Source organism: Dermacentor albipictus, chromosome 1, assembly GCF_038994185.2.
Source record: "Dermacentor albipictus isolate Rhodes 1998 colony chromosome 1, USDA_Dalb.pri_finalv2, whole genome shotgun sequence".
NCBI lineage: Eukaryota > Metazoa > Arthropoda > Arachnida > Ixodida > Ixodidae > Dermacentor > Dermacentor albipictus.
In genome coordinates this window covers 370,746,738-370,773,006 of record NC_091821.1, presented here as the reverse complement: position 1 = coordinate 370,773,006, position 26,269 = coordinate 370,746,738, and the positions used below count along the sequence as shown (strand labels likewise).

Here is a 26,269-nt window from a genome sequence, read left to right as displayed (position 1 = left end):
AGACTGGCCAGGAATAAATGCACATACCACATATGTAGTGCCGAAGTTGTCTGTTCAATATCCATTTCCAATGACCCAAGTAATCTACTATGCCAGCCAGCAGCAATTCTGGCACGCACCCAGTGGGCCATGCTTTCTACTGGGCAGGACAGCAGCCAGCGCATACCTAGTGGCTCAGGTTGACTCTCCTCCCACAAACAGCCAGAAACATACAAACCGCCAAATGAAATGATGAGCAAAAAAAAAAGAAAGCTGTTGCTTTTATCCAGCATGTCCAGCATGCTTCTTGAAATCAAAGTTAAGCGAAGCTTTCTTTAGACGTTTCAGTTAAATTATATCCAAAGAGCCACGTGATGCGAGTAAATTACGCAATCCAACGCACATGTTGCAATCTACACTAAGCGACATCTTCGTGGAGTGGGTAATTAAACGTTATATAACTTAATTATGTTCGTGTAGTTGCTTTTATTTTAATCTAATGCAAAAGTATAATCTCATGTAATCTTACAGCGAAGCTATATATGACAAAGGTTCCGTGTATTTTTCGTGTGCGTCAACAAAAACTATCATCAGCGATGGCTCGTACCCCAGTAAGCAAGCAAAAAAGGCAATGGCTCATATACCCGAAGGCAGAGGCTACAAGCGCTCACAAAGTGAAGCGAACAGTGGTTACATTCTTTATAATCACGCATACAACATAGAGAACAGCTTGTCGAAAACTATCATCATCTATGGTTCATACCCTCGGAAGCAAGCAAAAAATGCAACGGCTCCAAGCCCCGTAAGCTTCAAGTCATTTGTGAACAGCACATGCACTCACGAGCAGTAGGCGTTGCTCTATACGCAAAGGATAAAACGTATGTACAGTCATACACCCTTGACTCGCAAAAGGACAATGCTAGTGACTGTGGGTACGAATGTCTAGGGCGTACAAACGAAAGACGGAATTGTGATATCCACTGGGCATGTATCTCAATGCAGGTACATTCAAGTGTGATATCGAGAAGTTCATGACCACGCACCTTGCATGGATTAGCAATGATGACACTACCCTTTTGATCATCATTACAGACTTTAATGTAGACATTTCAGAACCACACAAGAAATGGTTCACTCAGCTAGAAAAGTTTGGGTTGAAGTGCCACTCAAATCCAAGTCACTCGACTACTAAACAACGGCCATCTTTAAACTTAAATTTGACCAAGATTATACCTAAGGTTGTAACCGAACCAATCAGTATATGTTACAGTAATCACAAAGCTATCGTCACTGCCATTACCAAATGATTAAAATGAGTAACTGTACCCTTGCCTAACCTGTGCGATGCGCTACAGCTTCGCTGGTCATCCATCTTCACACAGTGGAATGGCTCCTCAATTTTTGTATGCCCCGAGCAGGTTACAACTTTAATCTCACGTAATGTTCATGTCTGCACGCTACACCGTTCACAAGTTATACCTAAATGCAAGCCGCAGTCCAAGCGGATGCTCAATTCGAGGCGTCGACATAGGAATCTCACGCTCGAGGACGAAGGCACTGTTTCGTGACTGGAGCGAAAAATAGTGAGGACAGGTGTAAGCAGAAAAAAGTGGCACAGTATATGTAAATAAATTTAAAGCTCTTGTGCACCTTGTATCAATTGGCGCAACCCATCCTAATAATGGGGGAAGCCATATACAAGAAATATAATAAAATCGCAGAAGACGCCGAAAATCACGCGTTATTCCCTTGAGATGCATCTGCGCTTTAGAGATACATATGACACACCATTATACTTATGCAGGCGTTATGCCGTCGTTTATTGTCTGAAAACGCAGAATGTAGGTGCGCTCACTGGAATTCGACTTTGTTGCCCAAAAGTATCTCCTATATAAGCCGGCGCATTCGATGGCACATACATCGTTCACAGGAATGGGGTCACCTAAATTAGGAAAATCACATAAGCGTTCAGTATCATGTGACATTCCAACAACAGGTTTATGCACTTTGGAGATATCTTTAAGGTCATATTATATGTGCCTACTTAACGTCGTGATATAATGTTTGCATTAACCAGAACAGAGGTACGCAAACTCGCTATATATTCTCTGGCAACATGCAGTGATATTGCTGAACCACCAATACAGTCATGGAGGCAGTTTCACATACAAACGTAACGTTTCCTAAAGTTGTCATATATATATACATCGAAATATATATATATAAATATATATATATATATGTATGTATATATATATATATATATATATATATATATATATATATATATATATATATATATATATATATATATATATATATATATATATATATATATATATATATATATATATATATATATATATATATATATATATATATATATATATATATAGTACTGAACCACTTGCCCGGTTTTCTAACCGTAGAGCGAACAGCATGGAAGTGAGCCGTGAATTCGTTTAAGTGGCACCTTTCCGTCCGACACATTCGTCCACCATGGCCATTTGTTTTACTTCCTTTTCCAGATTTCGATCTTGAGCCAAGAGTTCAACTCAAGCGAGTGCCTGGAGGGCCGACTAAATGATACGCACGCACCGTCGACCGCGGCTCGTTCCTCTCGAGTCAAAGGTAAGGCACAGCAGACAGACCCGTGCCGAATGCGCCGCGCATTAGGACGCCTGCCCGAAATGACAAACACCCTGCAAGCAAACATCGGAGCTCCAGCCGAGAAAAGAAGAGCCGACCATGCACCGCCAAAGGAAGGTAGGTGGTGCGCGCGGGGCGCGGATGTGAAGCAAAGCGCCGCAAAACAAATGGCCGGCGCCTGCGTGAGAGTGCCCCAGAGCAACACGAGCGTGTACGCGGGGGAACAAAATACCACAACGATCGAAGGTGAGCAATGCAACGGGAATCGGTAGGAGAAGGAGGCGGGGAAGAAGGGAGAGAACAAGATATACAGACTGAACGAGCAGCTTCGAAAACGATTACATTCCCCTCTAGAGTGGCTGCCCCCATCCTAGGCTTCAACGTCGCAGTGCCCTCTCGCCCCCTCCTTCGAAGACACCCTCCCCAGTTTTTATTCTTGCTCCCCGCCGCTCGGCAGCACCACCGCAACCCCCCCTCTTGCCCCCCTTACCCCCTCTGCCCTTCGTTGCACGCCACGCAAGCTCATCACTCTCGAGCGGCACTGGCTTGTAGCCGCGAGCTTGGCAGGCCGAAGTGTGAAACAGGAGGATTAGCATGTCGGGCCTTTGGTACGCTTCAAAGCCGCCGACGCCACAGCCGGATAAAAAATAAGGTGCGGTAGCTTCGGGTGCATTCTTCCTTCAACCCCCCCCCCCCTCCTTAGTTCCATCCTCCTCCGGACTCCCCCTACCACCCGTGCCATTCCTCCGTTGCGTGCTGGAAGAACCCCTTACTCACTGTGCCAGCTCTGGCCGAAGGGGAGCTCCCCTCCCTACGCCCGTGTTTCTTCCTGGCTGGCTTCTTTCTGTATTTTTTTCTAGTTCCATGTGATTGTGTTCCTACATGATCGCGGAGTGCTCGAAAGACTACTTCGCTTACTGTGCACTGAGCGTTAAAAAGAAATGTCCCACGCGCTTGAGAGAAAGCGAAATATAGCATTTGGGCGAGTGATGGCGGTCGGCCAGCCAGAGAGACCCGCAGGTGTGTCTGTGTGCGAAATATTTCTTAGAATCCACGGGTACAGTATCCGTATATAGCAAGCCAGCAAGCATTGTAAGCGGCGCGCTTACATACAAGTTACAGCAAGCGTGGGTCATTACGCGGAGTGCCTTTATGCGTCCAGTGCCCCACCGGCAGAAACGTCCCCAGCCTCCTTGCATTGGCAACCGAGTACGAGGAGATCAGCAAACGCGAAGATGAGAGAGGGAAAGAGAGAGGGAGCTATTCGTTCTCGGACGCTCGATTGTGGCCGCATGCGGCGTCGTTTGGTTGTGTGTTTTCCTAGCTGTCGGCTCTCTCTTCGCGCAGCCGTGGCCGGCCATGCCGTTCAGTCGACGCGGGAGAGAGAATTCAGGTAGGTTGTCCAGCGGCGGCGGCGACCACTTTGCTCTGTCCGGGATCGGCGCAGGGCAATGCAAGGATGGAGGAGGACGGGGAGGGTGCATGGGCGCGGGGCAACGCTTTTCGGGAGGAGGGTTTTTGCTTTTGGCCGAAGCCGCCGCCGCTAGCATAGTAGAAAACGGGAGGCGGGCGGAGGTATCACTTTGCCGCCGACGAGGTAAGCGCTCGGCGTCAAAGCGGAGCGGAGGTGCGCGCGCTCGCACACATGAGGAACGAATGCGACACACGTCGAATGTTTCGGATTTCTCGGCCCTATTGTGCGATGCTAGCGACGTCGCTTCCCTGTACCACTCTCCGTTGCTCTTTCGAGAGAGAGCCCCGCCGCTACTCCTCAGCCGCACACCGTCGTGCTCGTGGTCAACAATGGGACCTCCATCCTGCGGAGCGGCTTGCTTGAACGTGCACCGCTTGTGTGCGGTGTGTGTGCGTGTGTTTGCAAAGCGTTTATACGTGAGGGATTTCGAGGATGTTCGAGACGCGTGAAAAGGCAAAAAGTCGTCGTCGCCGCCTGTACACACAGGGTTGAAATGAATGCCGCCGGCCCCCAACGAAACGTGTGCACCACTTTCGCGCGTGTTGGCTTTCTCGATGATAGCAGCAGTGGCTTCAGTGGCGGCCGCTGGCGAAATCATCTTTGTGCTCCGGAAGAAAGCAGCGTGAGCGATCTGGTGCGTCGACGCGCGCCCGACTTTTCGGCTGTGTTTTGTGCTCGAACAAAAGACCTTTCGCTTTCACTGAGAAAGAAAGAAAGAAAGAAAGAAAGAAAGAAAGAAAGAAAGAAAGAAAGAAAGAAAGAAAGAAAGAAAGAAAGAAAGAAAGAAGCATTGGGTGATTCGAAAGTGCGTGCAAACGGCGCGGAAGCACCGTTTGCAACCCCTGTTGTCATTGTGGAGCACAATGGAGCGTTTGGCTTTACGGCTGTCGACGCGTTGCAGTGTGGCGCGCGCTGCCGCTGTCCTTGAAATCTTACGGGCGCCGATTGCTTCGTCAAACAACACGCCTGTTGTTAGCACTCGCCGTGGAAACGCGAAGGACGGCTAGCTGAATCGGTCGACAGAGCTGACGCAACCGCTCTCGCTGCGTTGCGTGCCCGTCGATCTTGCGGAGCGGAACATCTGCGGTGCTCCTTGGGGCGTCCGTACGCGACGCGTTTATTATAATGTACACCTCCATACTGCGTCGACGCCTCGGCGTAAACGCATTGTGAGAAAACAACAACAAGAGAGAGAGAGAGAGAGAGAAAGAAAGCAAGGACAGCAAAGGCAGGGAGGTCAACCAGAAGAGCCCCCCCCCCCGGTTTGCTACCCTACACTGGGGGTGGGGGAAAGGGGTATAGAAAAAGGAAAAAAAGGGGAGAGAGTAAGCACTGAGTGCGTGTCGGAGGGACACTATACACATGGACATTATAAACGGTCTCTTAAGCAAGTGCACTTCAAGTGTTGCACTGGTGCACGAATCGCTTTTCGAGAAAACAACAAAATCGTCATGCATACCATGGCAACATGGAGTTGTCCTTTAGCGACCATATGTGACCTTTCAGACAATCACATAAACACCCGGTTTGGATTTAAAATGTTCTATCAAGCTCGAAATTTGTATGGGAACACGACCGATGTCCCTTGTGTTACTACATACGCGCAATCATGATGTTTTCTGGCCTTTTCCGAAATGCACAAATAATCTGGGATGCTTTACATGTTTCCCTTTTTTCCCCTTCGGTGATTCCAATACAGTGATGCATATTAGATTGAAGATACTCCCCGCATAAGGTAATTTAGGCGTTCCTAAATTTAATGTTGATGATTTACAAAGCATCACAACATGAGCGACATTTTAAAATCTTGTTTTAAGATGAGAAATGCCGGCATACGTTTCTCTAGAGCACCCTTGATTTTCTGCATTTGTATTCTTGCCCATGCGGGTGTAGACCAAACGCTTAGCTTTCTAAATGGAAACTTTCTTGGAGTTTTCGCTCCACTTTGCGTGGACAGCTACCGTATTTACTCGATATAGGTCGGCCCCTATATATTGAACTCGCCTAGCAACAAAAAATATAATTCCAATATATATCTGTTATATCTATCCAATATCCATTATGTCTCTTTAGAAAAAGAAAAATAAGTCTTAGGACATCGCGCACCTTTATTGCCGTAACCTTGGCTACTAAATCTCGGTAATTGATACGACAAGCTGCATGCTTGCTGGAACTGCCAGAGAATTCATCCTCGTCGGATACTTCTCAGGCGTCCTCAGCGCTTCAAACGACCGTCGTCCTCGATGCCGCCGTGTGCGTTGGATAAGCAGCATTTCGCAAAGCGAGTTTGGATAATCTTCAGACTGGCTTTACAGCGGGCGCGACGACAGAACTTCGTCAGATCGGTATACTTTTGCTAGCTTTGTTCACGAATATAGATCGACCGCTCATTTTGGGTAAGAATATTGTTCGAAAGAAAAAGGTCCACCTGTATTTGAGTAGATGCAGTATATGTGGCCGAACTAACTTGACCGATCTCGAGGCCACTATATTCAAAGCTGATGCGATCCGTGAGATACCTGTAATGAAAAGTGGTCAGCTGGTGGGCCTGTCATGATTCCATTAAACGATACGTGTCCTCGAAAGGGTTTTAATGTGCTTTGCAACGCCTGTTGATCCTGAAGGCATGTGCAACGTCATAGCCCTCACGCGCCATGGCATTAACCAATAAAGCGCATCGAAAGTAGCCCCAGCATTATAGCTCAGCAGGTCTACCTCCCGAAGTGGCTTGACTTTGACAGTGCTTGACTTTGATCATCGGGTGATGATCAGCGGTCCTATGCCTATCGCGTCTCCCAAATATTTGTGGATCTCATTGTTCTTGAGATTATAAAGATACCAAGGGTGGCCATACTAAGCCTTTCCCTACCGACGACCAGCTAGGGTCGTTGTTGAGAGGAAGAGAGAAGCCGTAAGGGAAAGGCAGGGAGGTTAACCAGGCTGAACCCGGTAGGCTACCCGGCACTGGGGAAGGGAAAAAGGGGATTGAAAGAGGAGAAGAAAGAAGTTCACAGTTTGCACTGTTACACACACAAGCGTTCATCGCTGAGTCACTCACGGGTGGTCATACAGGCTGGTGCATTGCAAGTTATGGTTGATATTTGCCCTACTCCTGCATAGAATGAGCTAGGCCCGTCCGAACTAAATCCTACAAAGACAAGTCAAACTTCCCCATATATATAGGTTGCTTCGGCTTCACTGCCTACATTTTTCTTTAAGTACTGCACAACAGGTGACGACAGAGCAGAACGCTTTTGTACTGACGACCAGTCTTCAAAAATGATGTCGTCGTTTTGTAGAGGCTGTGATCGATGAGAACTCCCGACCTCAACAACCTCACAAATAGGTTGCAAATGCACAGCTGCTCTTGTCATTGTTTGTCGCTCGCCACTCTCCCAAGTACATTCCGACAACTGCTAAATGTAAACCAGCAACAAGGAGATGCTTAGATAAATAAATAATCCTAAATAATTTAAATGACCTAAATGATCCTTAGGTGATCGGAAGAGAAGCACTCGAACACGCAGGATTTGGTGCGAAGGCTGCGGCGTGGCGCTGTGTATTATTTCTTGCTTTGAAGTGTACCACACAAAGGGCAGTGTTTAGAACGGCCGAAGCCAAGTTGAACGGGTGTTTATCAAAGTCATAATATCGCTCTATTTTACTTTAAAGAACTCACCTTGTCAGCAACCATAGAATTTTGAAGCCCCGCAGTCAAGCTTCTATTGGCGCTGCGGGTAAACTAACTTTCAATTTACTATATTTTTAAATTTCTTCAAAGCCTTGTGAAGTTTTTTAGGAGTATCTCTCTTGCTCTTTCTTTCCATATATATATATATATATATATATATATATATATATATATATATATATATATATATATATATATATATATATATATATATATATATATATATATATATATATATATATATATATATATATATGGTTCGAATGAATGAATTTGGTATATTTGGATTGTCTTTGCAGAGAGTGCTCAGTCGCGAATCCTAATGCACCGGGTGACTACACAACAAATGCACGAGCACATTAATGAAGTCCACCTTGATCAGGCGGAACTGCATGCGTTTATTTGATTCCCTTTTTTTATGTTTTTATTATGTATGTGTTGCTTTGGCGGCGGCAACGCCACCCCTGACAAGGACTGTTCTGAGTGCATGCCGAAGACGATCGCTTATGTTTCGTCTGCGGAATTAAAGACAACAACCCGGGGATGGGCAGGGGAGAGGAAAGAAAAGAAAGGGGTAACATGCGTTTTCCACGCTTGGGTTTATCACTTGGAAGCACGTGCGTTGGAATAATCTACCTCGTGGCAAATACCTCGAATAAAAATAAAAACTTGATTGTCTCGCGTGAGGCAAGGACAATGAAGGAAAGGGTGCTATGGGGACCGAGAGGTGGAGGCCGTGGAGAGTCAAGGGTGGTGGGTGCTTTTGGGCCTCTATACGTTCTTGAACTGCAAGGTATGTTTTGAAGCAGAAAGGCGGCTTGACTAGAAAAATTTCAAGTTATCTGTTATACTTGCCCAGTTGGCGCGTTGGCTCGTCCGCAACAATTTTAAATTTACACAACCAGAAAAGTGCATGCAATTAAAATAGAGTAGCTTGGACGACGCATGTGTGTTCTGCTTTGCCAAATGTACACGAGCAAATTTAGATCTACCCGTATACACAGCTAGAAACATTATCATCCTCCTTCTCCTTCTCGAACGTGAGAAATGGTTTGAGCGAATAAAGATAATTTACCACGTGAGAAAATTCATATAAATACATACTGCAGGGCTTACTTCGTTAAAAGAAATGAATTCAAAAACCGCGCTCTTAAGGTAGATTGCTTCCGGAGGGGCACATTACTTGGCGCCAACAAATCGCAATGTTAAGAAAGTGAAACAACAAGATTTCACCAATAAGCGCAACCGTTAAACGAGTCATTTGAAGGCACATGCTACGAATGCAAAATTGATGCCACAACCGCAAAGTCATATCTGCTCAGCAGGAATCCTATGTGACTATAGCATTTACTTCGAGATCCATGTCTCCAAAATATCCTATGAGTATAGGAGGGATTTACTAACCCTTGCACAACCGATCGAAAGGGGCACAGACGCAACAGTCTTTGTAGCTGTTGGCACCACCGCCAACAATAGCTCGAGACTCGCTGCAGAGCGATGGCGGTGTTGCTGTTGTCGTTGTTGTTGTTATCGTCGTTGTCTCGACACATATATAACCACGAAGGGATAGGCCAAGTTAGTGCCGACAGCACCGGCTTGCGCCTTCATCACAACAGATTAAATGTGCCTGTACGTTCGAGTTACGGCTAATAGATTCTGAAGGGCCTCCTTCTTGCACTTCAGGATGAAACTACGACTGTAACACCAATGTATTTATTGGGATATTTTCGAGACGGACAATTCGAAAGTCCAGAGGCAGTTTCAACACAGGGGCAATGAGCTACCGTGGTGGAGGCCTCAGCGTTAGTTTTGACCATGTTTTGACAAGCACTCATAGCGCGGTATACATAAGCGTAATTGCGTTCCGCCCTCATCGGACTGGTACTATTGTTTCGAAATCTCGGTGACATAATTAGGACTTTATATTTACCCGGCTTAATCCCTGCAGTTGCAACACGTGCCCTGACGAGTAGGTTCTCGTTAAGACATACCCGGCTAAGCAGAATTTTCGGATATGAGGAACAACAATGCGTGAGTAACACGTATCGCTAATTCGGTTAAGCCGAACATCCACAACCGCAACTGACGCCTACTACTTGGCGCAAATGGCTTTTCTGTGGGCATAAACAGCTATGTCAGCGTTGACAGTCACGGTGGAAACTGGCAGGTCCGACAGCATAGAAACAATTACTGATGATTGAGGAGGTTCCAGATATGGCTCTGTAGGTATATAGGAAAATAGCCGAAAGAACCATCTTTGCATATCCGAAGGTGCTGATAATGCCTTGAATACTTCTGATAATTGTTTCAGCAACCGGACGGCGCTGAAGAATTTTATTGCGACAGCAATTATATGGACACTCCAGGCATCTTTCCACCGTCGCCGTGATGTTCCGCGTAAAGTCCAAGGGCGATAACGTCGTCGCCGCGCGCAGTGAAAGCTTGCGAGGGTGAGCCGACGGTGGCGGCTCAATCTCGCGCGCGCAAGGGAGGAAAGCGGAGCGGAAGCATGGATGGATGGATGTTATGAGCGTCCCCTTTGGAACGGGGAGGTGGGTTGCGCCACCAAGCTCTTGCTACTGTACTGCCTAATATTCTACCTATAAGTCGGATACAACTTTAGAAAAAAGGGGAGGCCCCGCCCAGATGACCGAAGCGGCGAAGTCACCGGCCGTCCGGCGCATGACGTCGGTCCAGAGTGCACGCCCATTGGTGGATGTCGTGTGCATCCGCCTCGGAGGAGTAAACGCCCCCTTTTTTCTAAAGTTGTATCCGACTATAGGTTAAGCACGTCGTGTTCCGTAGCGCCTGAGGCGCCGGGGAGGGGAGTTAGGAGGGGGCCTTCCCCTCCGGCGGCTCGTGCGTATGGCGCGACCGCGCGGCAGTCTCATCTTGAAAGCGATCTGCAATGAGTACACAGTCAAGGTGCACCCACGGCTCGTCGCTTCGTGGACGCAATGTATTTTCGCTGCTTAGTTCGCGTTCAAACGAGAGGCAGCACGAAAGTAATTTCGCTCGCTGCTGCCGTCGCTCTTCCTCAGTGCAGTGTTTTGAAAGCGAGTTTCCGCGATCGCGGAGTGAGGAGTTTGGTGCCACGCGCACACAAAGCTTGTGTGCGCGTGGCACCATGCTTGTTAGTTTAGTTAGTATGCGAATGCTTACAACTTTATATGGCCGATAAGGCTACTATTCTAAGTTCGTATAGCTGTCTACTAATTTGCTACCGCAATCGATGCATCGCCTTTAGGATGAAATAGTTACTTTATTTTACAAAGCTGCATGAAATGTTAGGTCTGGTGATATCGCAGAGATTTTGCCGAGGAAAGCAACCATCACTTAATGGCCAAAGTAATAGTACATGAATAAGTACTTCGTGTCTTGCAAGCCTAAGAAATGCAGCTTTTTAACTCTGCTTCTTGATTTTAGGGCTGTTTTGTTATTCCTAGTGAAATACGACGGTCTTTTTCTGCAATTTGCGCGCAGTGTACGCAGTATCATGGAAGAACTCGGGCAGGGACAGCCATACAAAACCGGCCACGTAATACAAATTCTCACTAACCTTCAGTTACCAAGATTAACGTTACTAAGAAATCCATAACTATATTTTATAGATAATCTAATTATAGTATCCTTTAGCGATGCGACTCATATAGTTGCGCATATGTGCGTACAAGACGCGAAGGTCTATAGCAACAATACAGGTAAGTATTCATTTCCTGCATGATACATTGAAGCTCTCTTGTGGCAGGGCGCTGTTCTGCGGGTCAACTCCTACACGAGGGGAATTTTCTGTTCACCTTCTTCGAGCGCTGCTGCATCCAATGACTTGCGGTATGCAGGGACAAAAGCCTAATCAAAAGCTCACGTGTGACGAAATTTCTTCTGAAGCATTACTGGAAACAACCAAACAATGGTCTACATGTACAGCCCATCGGTCCGTGAACCATATCCACGTGCCGTTTTCCAACCTCAGTTTTCGTTGCGTCTGTATACGTTGCGCCTGTATAGCTCGCGCGGCCTGCACTTTGTGTAATCACTCGTGCACAAGCTAGATTGAGAGGGAACCGCTGACGATATGATTCGTAGAAACCTAGAACAAGGCACATCCCATCTCCCTACAGGAAACAGCCAGCAGACCGAGCACTCCTTCTGTGTCACGTGCGGTATGCGCGGCCCGCGCTCCTGGCACACTGCCGCTCCGTGCGAGCGCGCAGTGCCCGCTCGATCTGCGGCGTCAATGTCACGACCCCCTTCACACCGTCGGGCGGCGGAAGATCTCTCTTGCCGGGCTGTGCTGCCTGCAGGAGCAGCAGGCACCTCGGGACCGATTGGGCTTTCTGGAAGAATCGCGCGCGCGCGCGCGAGCCGATGTTGCCCTTCTGCGGGGCTGCGGGCCGCGAGCGGCGGCGGCGTTTGCCCATCTCACCTTTTCGGCCGCGACGTTCGCGCCGAAGCAACGCCCCGAGGTGCCGCTCGCACGGCGGCGGACTGGGCGCAAACCCGTTATTACGACGAGGGAGATAGTCATCGGTGGGCGTTCAAGACAAACAGTATCGCCGCGCCAAAATGAAAAGGGCCAGCCGCGCCGACGACGCGGTGCGGCGGGCATGCCTTTGGGGGCCCGGGCCGGCGGAAAATGCCCTCTCCTCCGGAGATGACTTCGCACGCAGTCGCCTTTAATACTGCTTGCCTGCGAGAGTCCATATGGCCGCGGGTGCTTTGCTCTTGGCGCACGCACGCCCCCTCCCCCCCCTCTCCTCTCTTTCTCTCTCTCTCTTTCTCTCTCATTCTGGGGCCAGTGAAATGTCGAGGAGGGGTAATAACGCATGGGAGTCCAGGGGTTCTTTGAGTTTCTTTTTTGTTCAGCCGCGAATCGATGATACACTTTTCGGAAGGTGTGTGTGCTGAGCGCGGAAAGATGGAATGACACGATACATACGGCAGCGGTCACGTTTCTCAGCGGGATGGGTGAGCGACGTGTTTTGTTCCGACGAGGGGGGACACGGAGCGGCTACCGAACCGGAGGCCCCCGCTCCGGACGTTGCCAGCCGGTACCGAGAGACATGGGAACCTCGTGTGTACACAGACGCGTTCCTTTTCCTGCCGCGGGGAGGATACGGTAGCGGACATCTGCGTTTGAGCACGTATAATAACGCCTCTTGCTTCTGCAGCAGAATATCGCGGCGGGACACAAAGAAAAGAACGTGAGGGATTTTTTATTCGTATTTTCTTTTTTTGGCGATGCAGGGAAAGATATGAGGATGCGCTGTATTATAGACGGCCTCTTTCTTTTTGTCTGACACCTGTTCACGGCTTATACAAACAGGTAGTGTGGTTTTGGCCTTCTTTCTCCTTTCGCAAAAGCGTGCAGCTATAGAAACTCCAGCATCGTTACGTGTTTTCAGCGTATGCAATAACACAGTGAACAAAGCGGCGAATTCCCCGTGCAGTCGTGTATTGGTGGTATTTGCTTTCGTGAAGCTACGTGTGTACGGTATAGGGATCGTATACGTCTGGCTTATTTCCATTCATTGTTCTTTATCTATATTTCTTACCATACCCAAACTGATCACGCACGAGAATTAGAGATTCAGTAGCTGAACCAAAAGTGAACTGTAAGTATATAGAGAGAGAAAGAGAAGAGAGGAACGGCAAGGAGGTTAACCAGACGCACATGCGGTTTGCTATCCTGATATAGGGCTGTAAAGAGAAAGAGGAGAGAGAGAGAAGGAGAGAGAGAGAGAGTGCAGTTTCGCGCACATTTGAAGGTGCGCACCGAGTATCCGAACGGTCACAAAGACCTGTAGATTTGTGATTGCGCAATAACTTTCCTGGCTTTCTCTGCCATCGATGGGCACGGCCATGACCTAAGGATCTCCATGCCCGAAAATGTTTTCTAAGTGGAGCCGGTTCAATGCGCTCCGGAGAGGTTCAGGCGCGACGTCGTACTGGGGCCAGAAACGCAAGAGGTGTTGAAACTATACGTGGACACATATACTATACGCACCGTGGCATCGCTAGAACCTTATTTCTAAAACACTCTGGACTCCTGTTTGTCTCTGCGAAAAAGAAAACATCTTAACAAAGAAGCCAAAGAGCCCGCCTTTAACATATCTAATATTTTATTACTCATATGAAGCGCAACGAAAACTATACCTCAACAGATCTGATGCCACATTTTTGAAAGCTAAGGGGTTTCCTGAAGTGCTTTTTTTTTCTTTAAGTTTGCCAAGGAAGCCAGTTACGTTAGCTTCATATTCCTAACAAACAAATACAGAGAAAAAATTATGGGGCTTGCCAAAAACACTTTCTGATTATGAGGCACGCCGTATAGTGGAGGAATCAGGAAATTTCCACCACCTGGGGTTCCTCAACATGCACCTAAATCTAAGTACACGGGTGTTTTCGGATTTAGCCCCATCGAAATGCGTCCGTCGTGGCCCGGATTGAATCCCGCGACTTCGTGCTCAGCAGCCCAACACCATAGTCACCGAGCAACCACAGGGATTCAAGTCCAGAGAATGCATGTGCACCAAAGACGTGGGGAGGAGTCATCATGTCGGCTACAGATCACACAGCTCGCTTCAGTAAACAAAGCAATGTGTGTTTTATATACCGACAAGACTTTGCGTGGGATGGCAAATTGGTAACGACGCGCATAAATCCACTGTGATTTTGTGGTTTCAACACGGAGCTAAACGAGCCTAATGGTTGGTTGTCTTATAAGGTTATCTGCCGCAGTAGCTTAGTGTTTATGGCGTTGCTCTGCTGAGCTCGACGTCGAGGATTGGATCCCGGCCGCGGTGACAATCACATATCTATCGAGGCGAAATGTGATACTCTCGTGTGCTTTGATTTAGGTGCACGGCGAACAACCCCAGGTGGTCAAAATTACTCCGAAATTGCGCTACGGCGTGTCTCATAATCAGATAGTGCGTGGTTTCGGCGCGTAAAACCCCAGAATTTATAAGCCGTTCTGTGCCACGGATTAGGGAGATACGACTTATTTGAGGGGCCCATATAATTTTTGACTGCGTGGGGTTCTTTGTTGTGCACTTAAATCTAAGTACACGACAGCTTCTTTTTTTCTTTTCTACTGTCACTCTCAGTGTAACAAGGCCGGCACAACCCGTAACCGAGCCTACCACGTCGTCGTCAGCCGCGATAAAGTCACTCAGTCACCTCAGTGATACTGTGAATTTAAGTTCAAACACAATAGAACTGTAAACCATAGCATTCGGAAGATTCGGCGACCTCGAATATTAATAATTTAAAGAAAGGAGTTGTATCATGCGAAAGCTGTGCGTCTATTTCAATGAGTGATCGTGAAAGTGAGCGCGCTTTCTCTGAAAGCACGTTAAGCTGTTTTGGCTTCCGAATCGCTTTTCACCTGGGCGCGAGTTTTGCTATATATGTATACATATATATGTATATGTATACGTGACTTGAGCCGAACATTAAAAATATGCAAATGTCACGTAGCTGGACCAAACCAAGGTTGCTTGCAGATACTTAATACAAGGTCAGGGCAAGCGAACATGCAATCGCAGGCGCCGGCATCACCTTCCTAATCCAATTGCCTAATTTCACTGCACCAGCTCGGCCCCACCGAAACCCTCTTTACTTTTGCGTGCTCTTTGCCTCTTGTCTGCCAAACAGATAAGAACCTATTAAGGAAGGCAACGATATTCACTTTGAAAGCAAAGAAAAGTGAACTCCCATGTACAAAGAGAGCGTTTGATTGCGCTGTTCAAGCAACGTTGCGCGTCACCGTCCGATGGTTGCGTCGACGGTTACGTAAATTTAACGCCAGGAGATTGGAATAAAAACAGATTGATGTAGTTTTACGTTATAGCGGCCCATGGTCATGGTACATTTCTTTATAATACATAAATGGCGCTCGATCGTTCTCTTCTATATGGGATGCTCATGTCCCGCGTTTTCCCGCTCATACGGCTTTCCTTACGCTGTTTCTATCTTCATGATTGAAGGGAAGGCCTTCTGAAGGTCCCACGCAGATATACTACAGCCAGAAGACGGCTCTTTTCACCTTCCAAGCGTTAGACATGTAACCCGCACGTCGACACAGGTTTCGAGGACCCTCTTACCACAAACAGTTGGCACTGAACGAGAGAGCACCGCATACTGCAATGCCTCTCTGTTATTCTATAATGGGCAGGCAAGCCCGCACAACTGATGCCGTAAACGCATGATCGACAGCGATGTAGCACCAACACGCGACATAAACGTTTGACGCTCCCACAGCGCCCAGTTTTTCCCTCCCAGTACAGCTGGTGCGGAACTGCCGCACTTTGGGGCGCCTATGAGTAACGCAAAATTGCTCTGCGTTAGAATATATGCGGGCGGATATCGCATATGGCTCGCGCCACACACGTGTATATGTATATGTATACCCTGTGATGATCGTTCTACGTGGTTCTCGTCCGCGGAGTGTTTCCATTCACGTGTCCGCAATCCCTCAGCTCCCGTCCGCGTGTGATGCTCCGCTAAACAGCAAACTGTTCTCATTTAGGGCTCGCTTACCACAATGTAGCACGTAGTCATTGTTATTATGACTATGTATTTTTATTCTTGCCACCCCTTTTGTAACACCCGATTTATTGGGTCCTTTAAGATAATAACATTAAATGTGCGTACTGTTGACCTGAAACTAATTGGGCTATCGGCTGTAAACGGTAAGCAGAAAGCAGCGAATGGTTTCCCCAATCCCTCGGTAATTCCAGGTACATTCAGAGCGACGCCTGAATACGTTCTGAGTATACACTATCTGCCTTTTATGTGGTCAGAAGTAAATGAGAAAACAGGTGAGTATGGTCAAAAGTGTATATGTTCAAGCACTGAAGTTGATTATGCGTGCGCGTAACGTCTTCGTCAATGTGGTGTCTATAATATATTTGGCATGAGCAGGCAAACAACGCCTGACGTGTCGTACATGTCTCTTTCGTATAAAAACACGTTTTCATATGCGCTGCAGCAAAGTGGCGCTCTGCTTTAGCCACATCTATTTCTAGCTGCCCCGGGTTCGCTATTATGCGAGAAGTGACAGAAAAAAAAAACATAGTAAGAGGGTACGTTTTATCGTTCCTTACATTTGAAGCCAGAGTTTGGATTGTTCCTGCGCAGCAACTGTATCGCGAAAGCATAAGTACACCTTCCATGGAATGAAGCCAAGGGAAGGTAAATTGCCACTTATGGCTCGGCACGTATACACCATATTACGGAACCCGTTTAGCCTTACACAGACCCCACTTTGAAGCCAAATACAGCGCGGGGGGACACAACGCAGCAGAACTCGCCTATATATCGAGCCACATCTGAAGTGTCGGCCTGTAATACAGCCGCATTCGTGTCGCAGATGGTGCCCGCCTTCTGAACTCATCTTACAAATGAATGCCCGATCACGTTTGGCTGTAACAGCTTCGAAAACCCGCGCTGAGGAGCAAATGAAGTGTGGCGACAATTTCACTGTTTCTGCGCGGTCGGCCAGCGTGATGGGCCTCATTACATGTAAAGGCTAAAGAAATGACACGAAAATGTGCGGATCACGTTTCACTCCGCACTGTGTTTGCACCATGTTACAACGCCTTTGACTACGTGCCTGGAAATAATAACTATCTGCTTGGTTACCAGTCAGAAGAGATTCGCTCGCGTTAGAGTCTGGTTTAGATGTCACTTCTTGCGTCTGCTTCCGAATGAGGCGAGTGTTCGACGGTGCCGAAGGTGCTGTTACCATAATACCGCCACTTTGCCAAAATGTATTTTTTTTTCATTTCTCACTGTTTCTAAAACTTTAGTGTTGCACTGTAATGTTAGGCTACATGTCACGTAAGAAAAGCCGTAAGCCATAATGTCAGCCAAATTAATCTTGGTTGCCTTGTGTGGCAGGTGATTCGTTAATACGGCCGTTAAATTGACTTGTGTGGTGGGTGCGTCAGCAGTGCGGACATTTTCTTTTCTTTTCTTTTTTGTGGTTGGAAGATAACGGCGCTCCAAAACAAGAGGGCAATGTTTTGGAAATGCCGCGTAATATCTTGGCCATCTTCATCCCAATCATTTGCCAATAAAACGCATGCAAGGTATTACAGACGTGTACGTAAAGAATTTCATGTAATTATTTACTTGTCATCAATTACATTTTCTCTAATTCTTTAATTTAACGGTAACCTTGCTTGCTCGGTAGTTTTCACTGCAATTCGATTAATTTTTACAGTAGCAAATTACACGTAACCAGTTACTTTATTGACGAGACACGCAGTAACAATAGACGAAGCTTTGAGAACTTGTATTTGGCAAAAACTATAGCAGAAAGCCCGAGATCGCGCCGTGCCACCGCCTCGCAAATGCCCATGTTCAGACAGCCAAACTCAGGGGCTCAGTATTTGTTAGCTCATCTTAACGCTGCACACCAGATATTGGTCGACGAATTAATCACGTGCTGGTATGTCTCAATAAAGAAGGTCATCTTAGGGCGTTATAGCCAGGAAATCACATACGGACTATATTCTTTCTGCTTTACATTGGCCCAATAGAGAGCATCTTTTCCATGTGTCATCAACAATGAAACCATGCGCGTTATGGAGGAATCAGATGCCAAGCAGCGACATTCTTGTGCGCAAGATCCTTATACGTTACAACCACCGTCCTACATCTCCCAGCGCAAACATCGATTAAACTGGCTATAAGCTCCCTGTCTTTCCTTCTTTTCTTCCTCGGTGCAAATTTTCATTGTCGCTACTGACGTCTTCACAGCGAATAAAAGGGACGATGATCGATTAATGTTTTTTAGAAGCAGTTGATAATGCAGATAAGCAACCTATGAAAGGCTGCACAGGACGCATTGAAAGTACCAGGCCAGCTACTTCTGCTTACTGTACCTATGCAATGGTAATAAAGGTTGTATAGGACTGTATGCTGTAGATTTCGGACCCTATGACGTGGTTTCTTTTAATTTTCTTACATATATTTTTATATTGTTGCTTCCGCTATGCGAAAAGGAGTAGCCGTCACCATTATAAGGTGGCTATGTCTCTTTTATTTTCATGTGAATAAAAAAAAGTTCGAATGAATATAACCTAGAAGTCAACAGTTATTATTGTGCAATTCCCGAATCACTTTCGTGATGCAGTAATTGATAACTGTAATCAATTAGATTTTTTGATCAATCAATCAAGCCAAGTAGCTGTAATTTTAATCGGTTACTTCTTTCCTGTAACGCGTACAAGTCTGAAGAGTAATCAGCCTTGCTGCGTCACATCTGGTACTTGCTCGACCATATATTACTTGTTAGATGAGAATGCAGCCTACAGCCACCCCATGCCCAAGAAAGCCGACACCTTTTGAAGCGTTCCGATTCATTTTGCTGGTAATTAATTCTGCTTCTAAAAGCCACGAGGCGTAACGTCTACGTGTACAATGAGAATGTAGTCATTGCCTTTTTTTTTTCATCACACTCGCGGAAAGTAATATAAATACACACGACGAACAAGAAGAAGAACCGACACCGTACACGTTTCGCGACGCCTCCACGCGAAAGCATACACACACCGCAAAGCGAGAACGAGGCCAGCAAGATATGAATATTCAAAGCTGAAACGTGGGATCGCGTTTCACACTGGCCAAGGACACATTCCGCGCACGCGTAGAAATCCGATACCTCACGCGCACACACACACGCTGCACACCTCGACCCGCGAATGCGAGCTCGCCGTTGACGCCCCGTATACATATGGGGGCTGTGTGGTAAGGAAACACACGCAGTCGCTCGTGTACCTACTGCACGGAGGGGCGTTGTGTGGGAACGGTTAATGAATGACACCGGTAGCCTTGGAACATTAGATGCGCCACCGCTGCAATCGCAGAAAACAGGTATGTGCACACGTCTCCCGCATGTGCATATATGCACTTGGTGCAGCAGTTTCGACGATGCGTTACCCACTGAAAAGAACGAGAGGAGTGTTTTGAAGATGTAGAAAGGAAGCAAGGCCGCGAGGAGCCCTTCGGGACGCCAAAAAAAAAAAACATTACCGGAAGCGTAACCGCAATGAGCTTGGGTACCCAGGCCAATGCGAAAGCAAATTTGGTTAGAAATAAGTTGAAATCTGAGGTTATACGTGCCAAAACCTCAATTTGATTATGAGGCACGCCATAGTTGGGTACCCCGGATTCATTTTGACCACTTCGGAATCTTTAACGTGCCCACCAATACACGGGACACGGGCGTTCTTGCATTTTCGCCCATCGAAATGCGGCCGATGCGGCCCCGATTTGATTCTGCTTAGCAACGCAACACCATAGCCGCTAAGCCACCGCGACGCGTCAAATTTGATTAGCAAACGCAAAAGTCTGCTTATGTTCTTCGCTAACCTTACCTTACCTTTAATTTACCTTATACGTAGCTTACCTTCCCACTGGAACTTACTTGTCAAGTCCAAAGGATAGCAGTATATTAACATGAGATTAAAACGGGCTCCATGTACCTTTAGGCTTTTGAAATGCAAATGTAGGGACACTTACGCAGGTCTCTATAATCACGCCATAATCTGTCAAAAAAAAATATGACTGTATTGTCCCAAGAGAGATACAGTCAAACAGTCAGAAAACAAGTACACATACAATAAGTTTATTTGTACTTGCGTTTTTTTTTTCGTGGTTTCCGTGTCCTTCATCGTTATTGTCCTTGTCGTTGCTGCTGTTCTTGCCTTTATTAACTGCAACAACGTGGGAAGTCTGTCTGCTGTTGTTGTTCCCTTCATATTTGCTTCCCTGTGAAGTTTACGGAAGTGCCAAGGTCAAGGCACAAAAAAACCTCTACCTCTCCAGAGCAAACCATTCGTAATTGAACCGAACCGTATACAAGGCCTAACGGTACGACAACTTACCAGAACACAAGTGCACGACAAACATGAAAGATAATATGAGCTTGGGGTTTTCGCGGGTGAACATCTGCTTGCACCGAAGCACGGGTGGGCTGGCGGATGATATATGCGTGCGGGAGCGTGGAAGCGGGAGCCGGAAGTTGGGGGTCCCTGTCCCTAAACAGCTCACGTATACTGGTGCCCGGAAAACGATGCGAGCGCCGGGCACTTCGTTGAAATACTGCCTCGGGGCTTTTCTCTCGCGCGAGCGTTTTCAGGAAAAAACGCGGATGTCTCGTAGTCGATCATAAGCAGCAAGCTATTATCGGTCATTTTCGTACTCCCCATTGCCAACGATGACTGTATAATTATGGCGTAATTAATAACTGTCCGCACCTATGCGCACGTTTCAATCGAACCTAACTCACGTAGGTATCCCAGGTCCGATGTGCGCTTTGACAGGGCAGCTATGTTGCGTCGCTGCGTTCCACCGGCGCAACGCATTGAACACGTCACCATTTCAGTATTAGGTTAGGTTACCACGCAGGCCAGTTTGTATTGTTGTTGCTCATTCAATCTGCGCGGTTGATATAAGAGGGACACTTCAGAGCAAGCTGTTCGGAGTCTATGTTGCGAAAGTAACAGAATAAAAATACGTAAATATCAACGCACACAAGATAACCAAAAAGCAGCAAAAACGTGCACGCATTATCGCCAGAATACTTCAAATACTTCACAATGAAACAAACGCAAGCATCTGCAGGCACACACTGTTTCTTACGATGTCTACTCCAGACGAACTCCTGGAGAAATTAAAAAAATATATAAAAAACCAATGAAGCCAGCAGACAGAAAACATGTGAGCATTAAACAAGGCGTGTCTGAACCAACATTACCGACTGTGTTTGCAGATAAGACATCTAGCGCATACAAACGTGGTATTAGAAGGACAGCTACGTGGATATACGTCCATAAGAAACTGCCCATGGATTAAGCCGAATGACACAAGCACAACTTACTTGATACATTAAAGACGACATGGCCGCCCGTGTGTTCTTAAACATTTTTCCTATAGAACGTCATAAGGGTAAGTACCGGAAGCATGACTGATTGTATCATGCGGAGGCTGTGCCCCCCCCATTTATGACGAAACCAGGAAGACGATGACCCTGTTAGAACATCTATGTCACAGAACTGGGAAGCGGACCAGACACCCTTTTCTTTCTTTTTTTTAATTTTCTTGCTCTTCTTCTTTTCTTTTTTACAAGAGAGAGAGGGAAAAAAAAGTTCAATGATATAGGAAAGGCGGTGATGTTTGTGTGAAGGGCTACGTTGGGCGAATCAGGGAAGGAAGGGAGGAAAATGCCGTTACGATGCAATACTCTACAGTTCGTTGAAAGGATCCGTATATAATTCCTAGTGCTCACGCCATACGCAGTATTAATGCGTGAGCATTAGGAGCGTCCAAGTAGAAAAACGTGTATGCGTGATGCGTGTGAGAAGAGGTGGTAGAGCTATATATATATATATACGAATACAAAATGGGCCGATTTTTATTAATTATAGCATAAGAAGCCAACAGAAAAAGATACCAAGGACAACATAGCGGAAATTACTTGCACTTACCAACTGAATTAAAGAAATGATAAATTAATGGCAACGAAAGTGGATGAAAAGACAACTTGCCGCAGGTGGGAAACGATCCCACTTCGCACTACGCGGGCAATGCTCTAACCAATTTAGCTAACGAGGCTCCCTTTTCCCATCCACTTTCTTGGGTATTTATGTCTTACTACTAGAACTAACATCTACTAGAACTAAATACCCATAAAGTGGATGGGAAAACAGCACTGCGGTAGCTCAATTGGTTGGAGCATCGCACGCGTAATGCGAAGACGTGGGATCGTTTCCCACCTGCGGCAAGTTGTTTTTTCATCCACTTCCACTGCAATTAATTTATCATCTCTGTGATTCAATTAGCAAGTAGAAGTAATTTGCTCTATCTTGTCCTTCGTTTCATTGTTTGTTGGCTTGTTATGATATGATTAATAAAAATCGGGCCGCTCCGTTACCCCCCTTTCTTCTCGTTCACTTACATAACAAGGGTCTCGAATCTGGCAGCATTGGTGCCTTTAGGTAGCCTGTGTGAGTTTATTGAGCAGTTGCCTTCACCCGAAAAGATCACGTACTTGTGACGCCTGCGGCAGAAAGAATGTTCCACATCCGCCGCCAAGGTGTTTGTTGGTAGCGCTGGCTAACACCCAAGAAAGGGGATAGGAAAACGGCGCTGCGGTAGTTCAATTGGGTAGAGCACCGCACGCGTAAGAAGAAAGCGTGGTATCGCTTGCCACCTGCGGGAAATTGTTTTTTCATCCCCTTTTGTTGCCATTAATTTATCGGTTCTTTAATTCCATTAGCAAGTACAAATAATTTTCTCTATGTTGTCCTTGGTATCTTTGTTGGCTTGTTATTATATATATATATATATATATATATATTTGTCTGTGTGTGTGTGTGTGTGTCTGTGTGTGGCCGCCTCATCAAGTAATTCAGGTCAATGGTTAGAGTTGTGCTATCTGCCACAAGCAATTTGCAAAAATTTGGTGCAACTAAAGAAAACACCTGATGTGATTAAACATAACAAGTAGTTCTTGAGTCGCTACGATAATAATTAAAAATTCACCGACGATTACGATAGTCCCTCAGAAATTCGACACATATATCATCGTCACCATTGCAAGGGCCACAACGTAATCTTTCAATGGCTCCCAGGACATTACCGCATCAGTGCGAATGACCACACCGACGAAGCCACCCGATCTTCACATGAAAGTGGTCAACGTGTTTTGATTCTGCTTTCGCGAACAGACGCTGCGGTTGGGCTTCGACTGATGTCCCGTGAATGTACTTTACATCTGTGGGACTCGAACCCTTCTACCATGTGTCGTTTGCGTTCGTTGTATCCGGACGTGCGGATGCGCCTACCACCTGGGTTACCACGACGTGAACAGACCATGCTATATCGTCTGTGGCTAGGCGTTGCATTTACCAACTCATATGCTTTCCTTATTGAAATGGCCAACAGCCCCACGTTTGCCACATGCAACATCGATGAGACGCTCGCACATATTATCTGTGTCTGTCCGCGATATAGCGCCCAGCGACAAGTGCTGTGCAGAGTACTGGACCAGTTGGACAATCGTCCACTATCAGAACTCACATAATTTAGGGTATAGATGAGTCATTAATTTGCATCAATAACCTTTGTGAAGCGACTAAGCTAAGGTTATTGATGCAAATTAATGACTCATCTATACCCTAAATTATGTGAGTTCTGATAGTGGACGATTGTCCAACTGGTCCAGTACTCTGCACAGCACTTGTCGCTGGGCGCTATATCGCGGACAGACACAGATAATATGTGCGAGCGTCTCATCGATGTTATTGATGCAAATTGGCCGCCTCAAACAGACGGCAGCTGGCCGAGCCCTTCTACAGCGCCTTCGAAAGAGATCCGAGTCCCGAGCGTACTTGGCCCTTAATACTCTTGGTTACCTGGGTCTTGACGCTAGAGGTCGAATTAAGAGGTCGAAACCACCTTGGTCTTGCGCGAGCCTCGATAGTTCGTTGGCAGTTCCTCACGTTCGTGCTAAGCGGAGTTCTCCTTTGGCAGCAACGCGTTCGCTCGTACTGGAACATCTTGAAACGGAATACGCACGTCACCTTCAAATTTTTACTGATGGCTCTGTGGACAAGGTCAGAGGATCTAGTGCAGCTGCTTTTCACATTCCCTCTTTGAACTTTGATTGGTCCGTTCGCTTCACTGCAGTCGTGTCCTCCACAACGGCCGAAAGCGTTGCCATTGAGGCAGCTCTCAAAAAGCTACGGTTTTGTACGCCTCAACCTGTGGTCATTCTTACAGATTCGAAATCCGCCCTTCAAAGGTTAGAGCACGGATTCCCTACTGATGCCTTATCTCTAAGCTCCCTACGTTCGGTGCAAAATCTCAGTATCAAAGGCTTCTCCATACGATTCCAATGGGTGCCATCACACATAGGTATCATAGGCAACGAGATGGCGGACAGCCTCGCCCATAGAGCGCTGTCTGGGAATCCTTCGAGAAAAGTGCCTCAAGAAGACGGGAGACTCTTCAGAGAAGCGGTGTCGTGCCACTTCAGTTCTTTGTGGAGCTCACCTCACAAGCCATGTGTGATCAAGGGTCTCCAAAGAAACCAAGCAACCTTACTGCTACGCATTCGCACGGGCTCTGCTCGTACCCCTGCGTGGATGTTTAAGACTGGCCTGGCGTTATCACCATTATGTTCAACGTGTGGTGTGTGTGGTGACATAGAACATTACCTAATGTGTTGTACTGTGTATAACGCGGAAAGGAGGGTGTTATTCGGGTCTCTCAAGAACACAGGACTTCCTCACAGTTCGCTTCAGGACATAGTTTTCCCGCGCGGGAACCGGTTGTGTAGGAAGGAGGTCTCTCGCCTTCTGTTAAATTACCTACAGGACACGGATTTGGCTTCAACATGGTGAACTGAGGAGTGAACATTTGTAATTGGGAGGTCTGTGTCGGATTACGTGATTTAATTATTTTAAGTGTCGCTACGGTGGAGCAATTGCCGGCAGCAACTGCAAGGCTAATCCCACCAGTAGCCTACAACAACTCAACTCAACTCAACTCAACTCATGAGTCATTAATACTGGGGTGGGTAAAGAACCAGTTTGCAATTGTCTGAACAGCACCGCCTCCGCTCGGCTCAGCCCCGGGTGTGGGGGTGGGAAAGTCCTTCGAGCCAGGCGGTGGAACTCGGTAAGTTCGTTGAACGTCGTCATGCGGTCCTTGGCACTACACCACGTTAGACGGTCGGTTGCAGCGGCGCGGTTGGTTAGCGCACGCGCCACTGCGTGTGCCGTCTCGTTGTGGTTATCGTGCTTCTCGGACGCATCGTTGCCCGCGTGCGCCGGGAACCACTTGATTCTAACACACCGATTCTGTCGTTGCAGGTCAGCCGAGCACAGAACGCGCACAGCCTCACCACACACTTTGCCTTTTGCATAATTCCGCACTGCACTTCGGGAATCGCACAACACCGTCTGGCACCCGGGGTCGGCAATGGCCAGGGCAATGGCCACCTCCTCCGCCTGACACGCCTCGCGGACCCGTAAGCTCGCCGCTGCCCTCGTCGCGCCGGACGACGCCTCGATGACGGTAGCTACGAACGCCGCGCAGTCTCCCTGGTACTCTGCCGCATCCATCAGAACTCAAGGCTTTAGGTTAGTACTTCCACCGAACATCCGCGGTGAAAGCCTCGCGTTATTAAGGTTCCTGCGGTCTGCGGGGCTTCACGATAGACTGTAAGAACGCCGCCCCCTACCGCTCTGTAGTGCACGCGATTTGTTCGTGCTCGTCTCTATTTCTCTCTATCTACCTCTTCCGCTCTCTTTCTCTTTTTATTCCACTTAATCCTTCCCCCCGTGCAGGGCAGCCAACCGGAACTACCTCTGGTTAACCTTGCTGCTTTTCTATGCATCCTTTTCTCTCTCTCTTAAGCGCAGCTCTATACATGTTTTTATGCCAACATGTATTCA

The 26,269-nt window shown here is 47.1% G+C and overlaps 1 protein-coding gene across 3 annotated transcripts in view; it reads left to right on the top strand.

Annotated features, from left to right (window-relative positions):
• Positions 1-26,269, top strand: part of LOC135904120 (uncharacterized) — a 266,311-nt gene that overhangs the window by 115,622 nt on the left and 124,420 nt on the right. For all 3 annotated transcript variants that reach the window (XM_070536144.1, XM_070536135.1, XM_070536126.1), the window contains exon 3: positions 2,508-2,745. In XM_070536144.1, the coding sequence (XP_070392245.1) occupies positions 2,508-2,745 (238 nt within the window). The remainder of the gene's footprint in view (positions 1-2,507; positions 2,746-26,269) is intronic.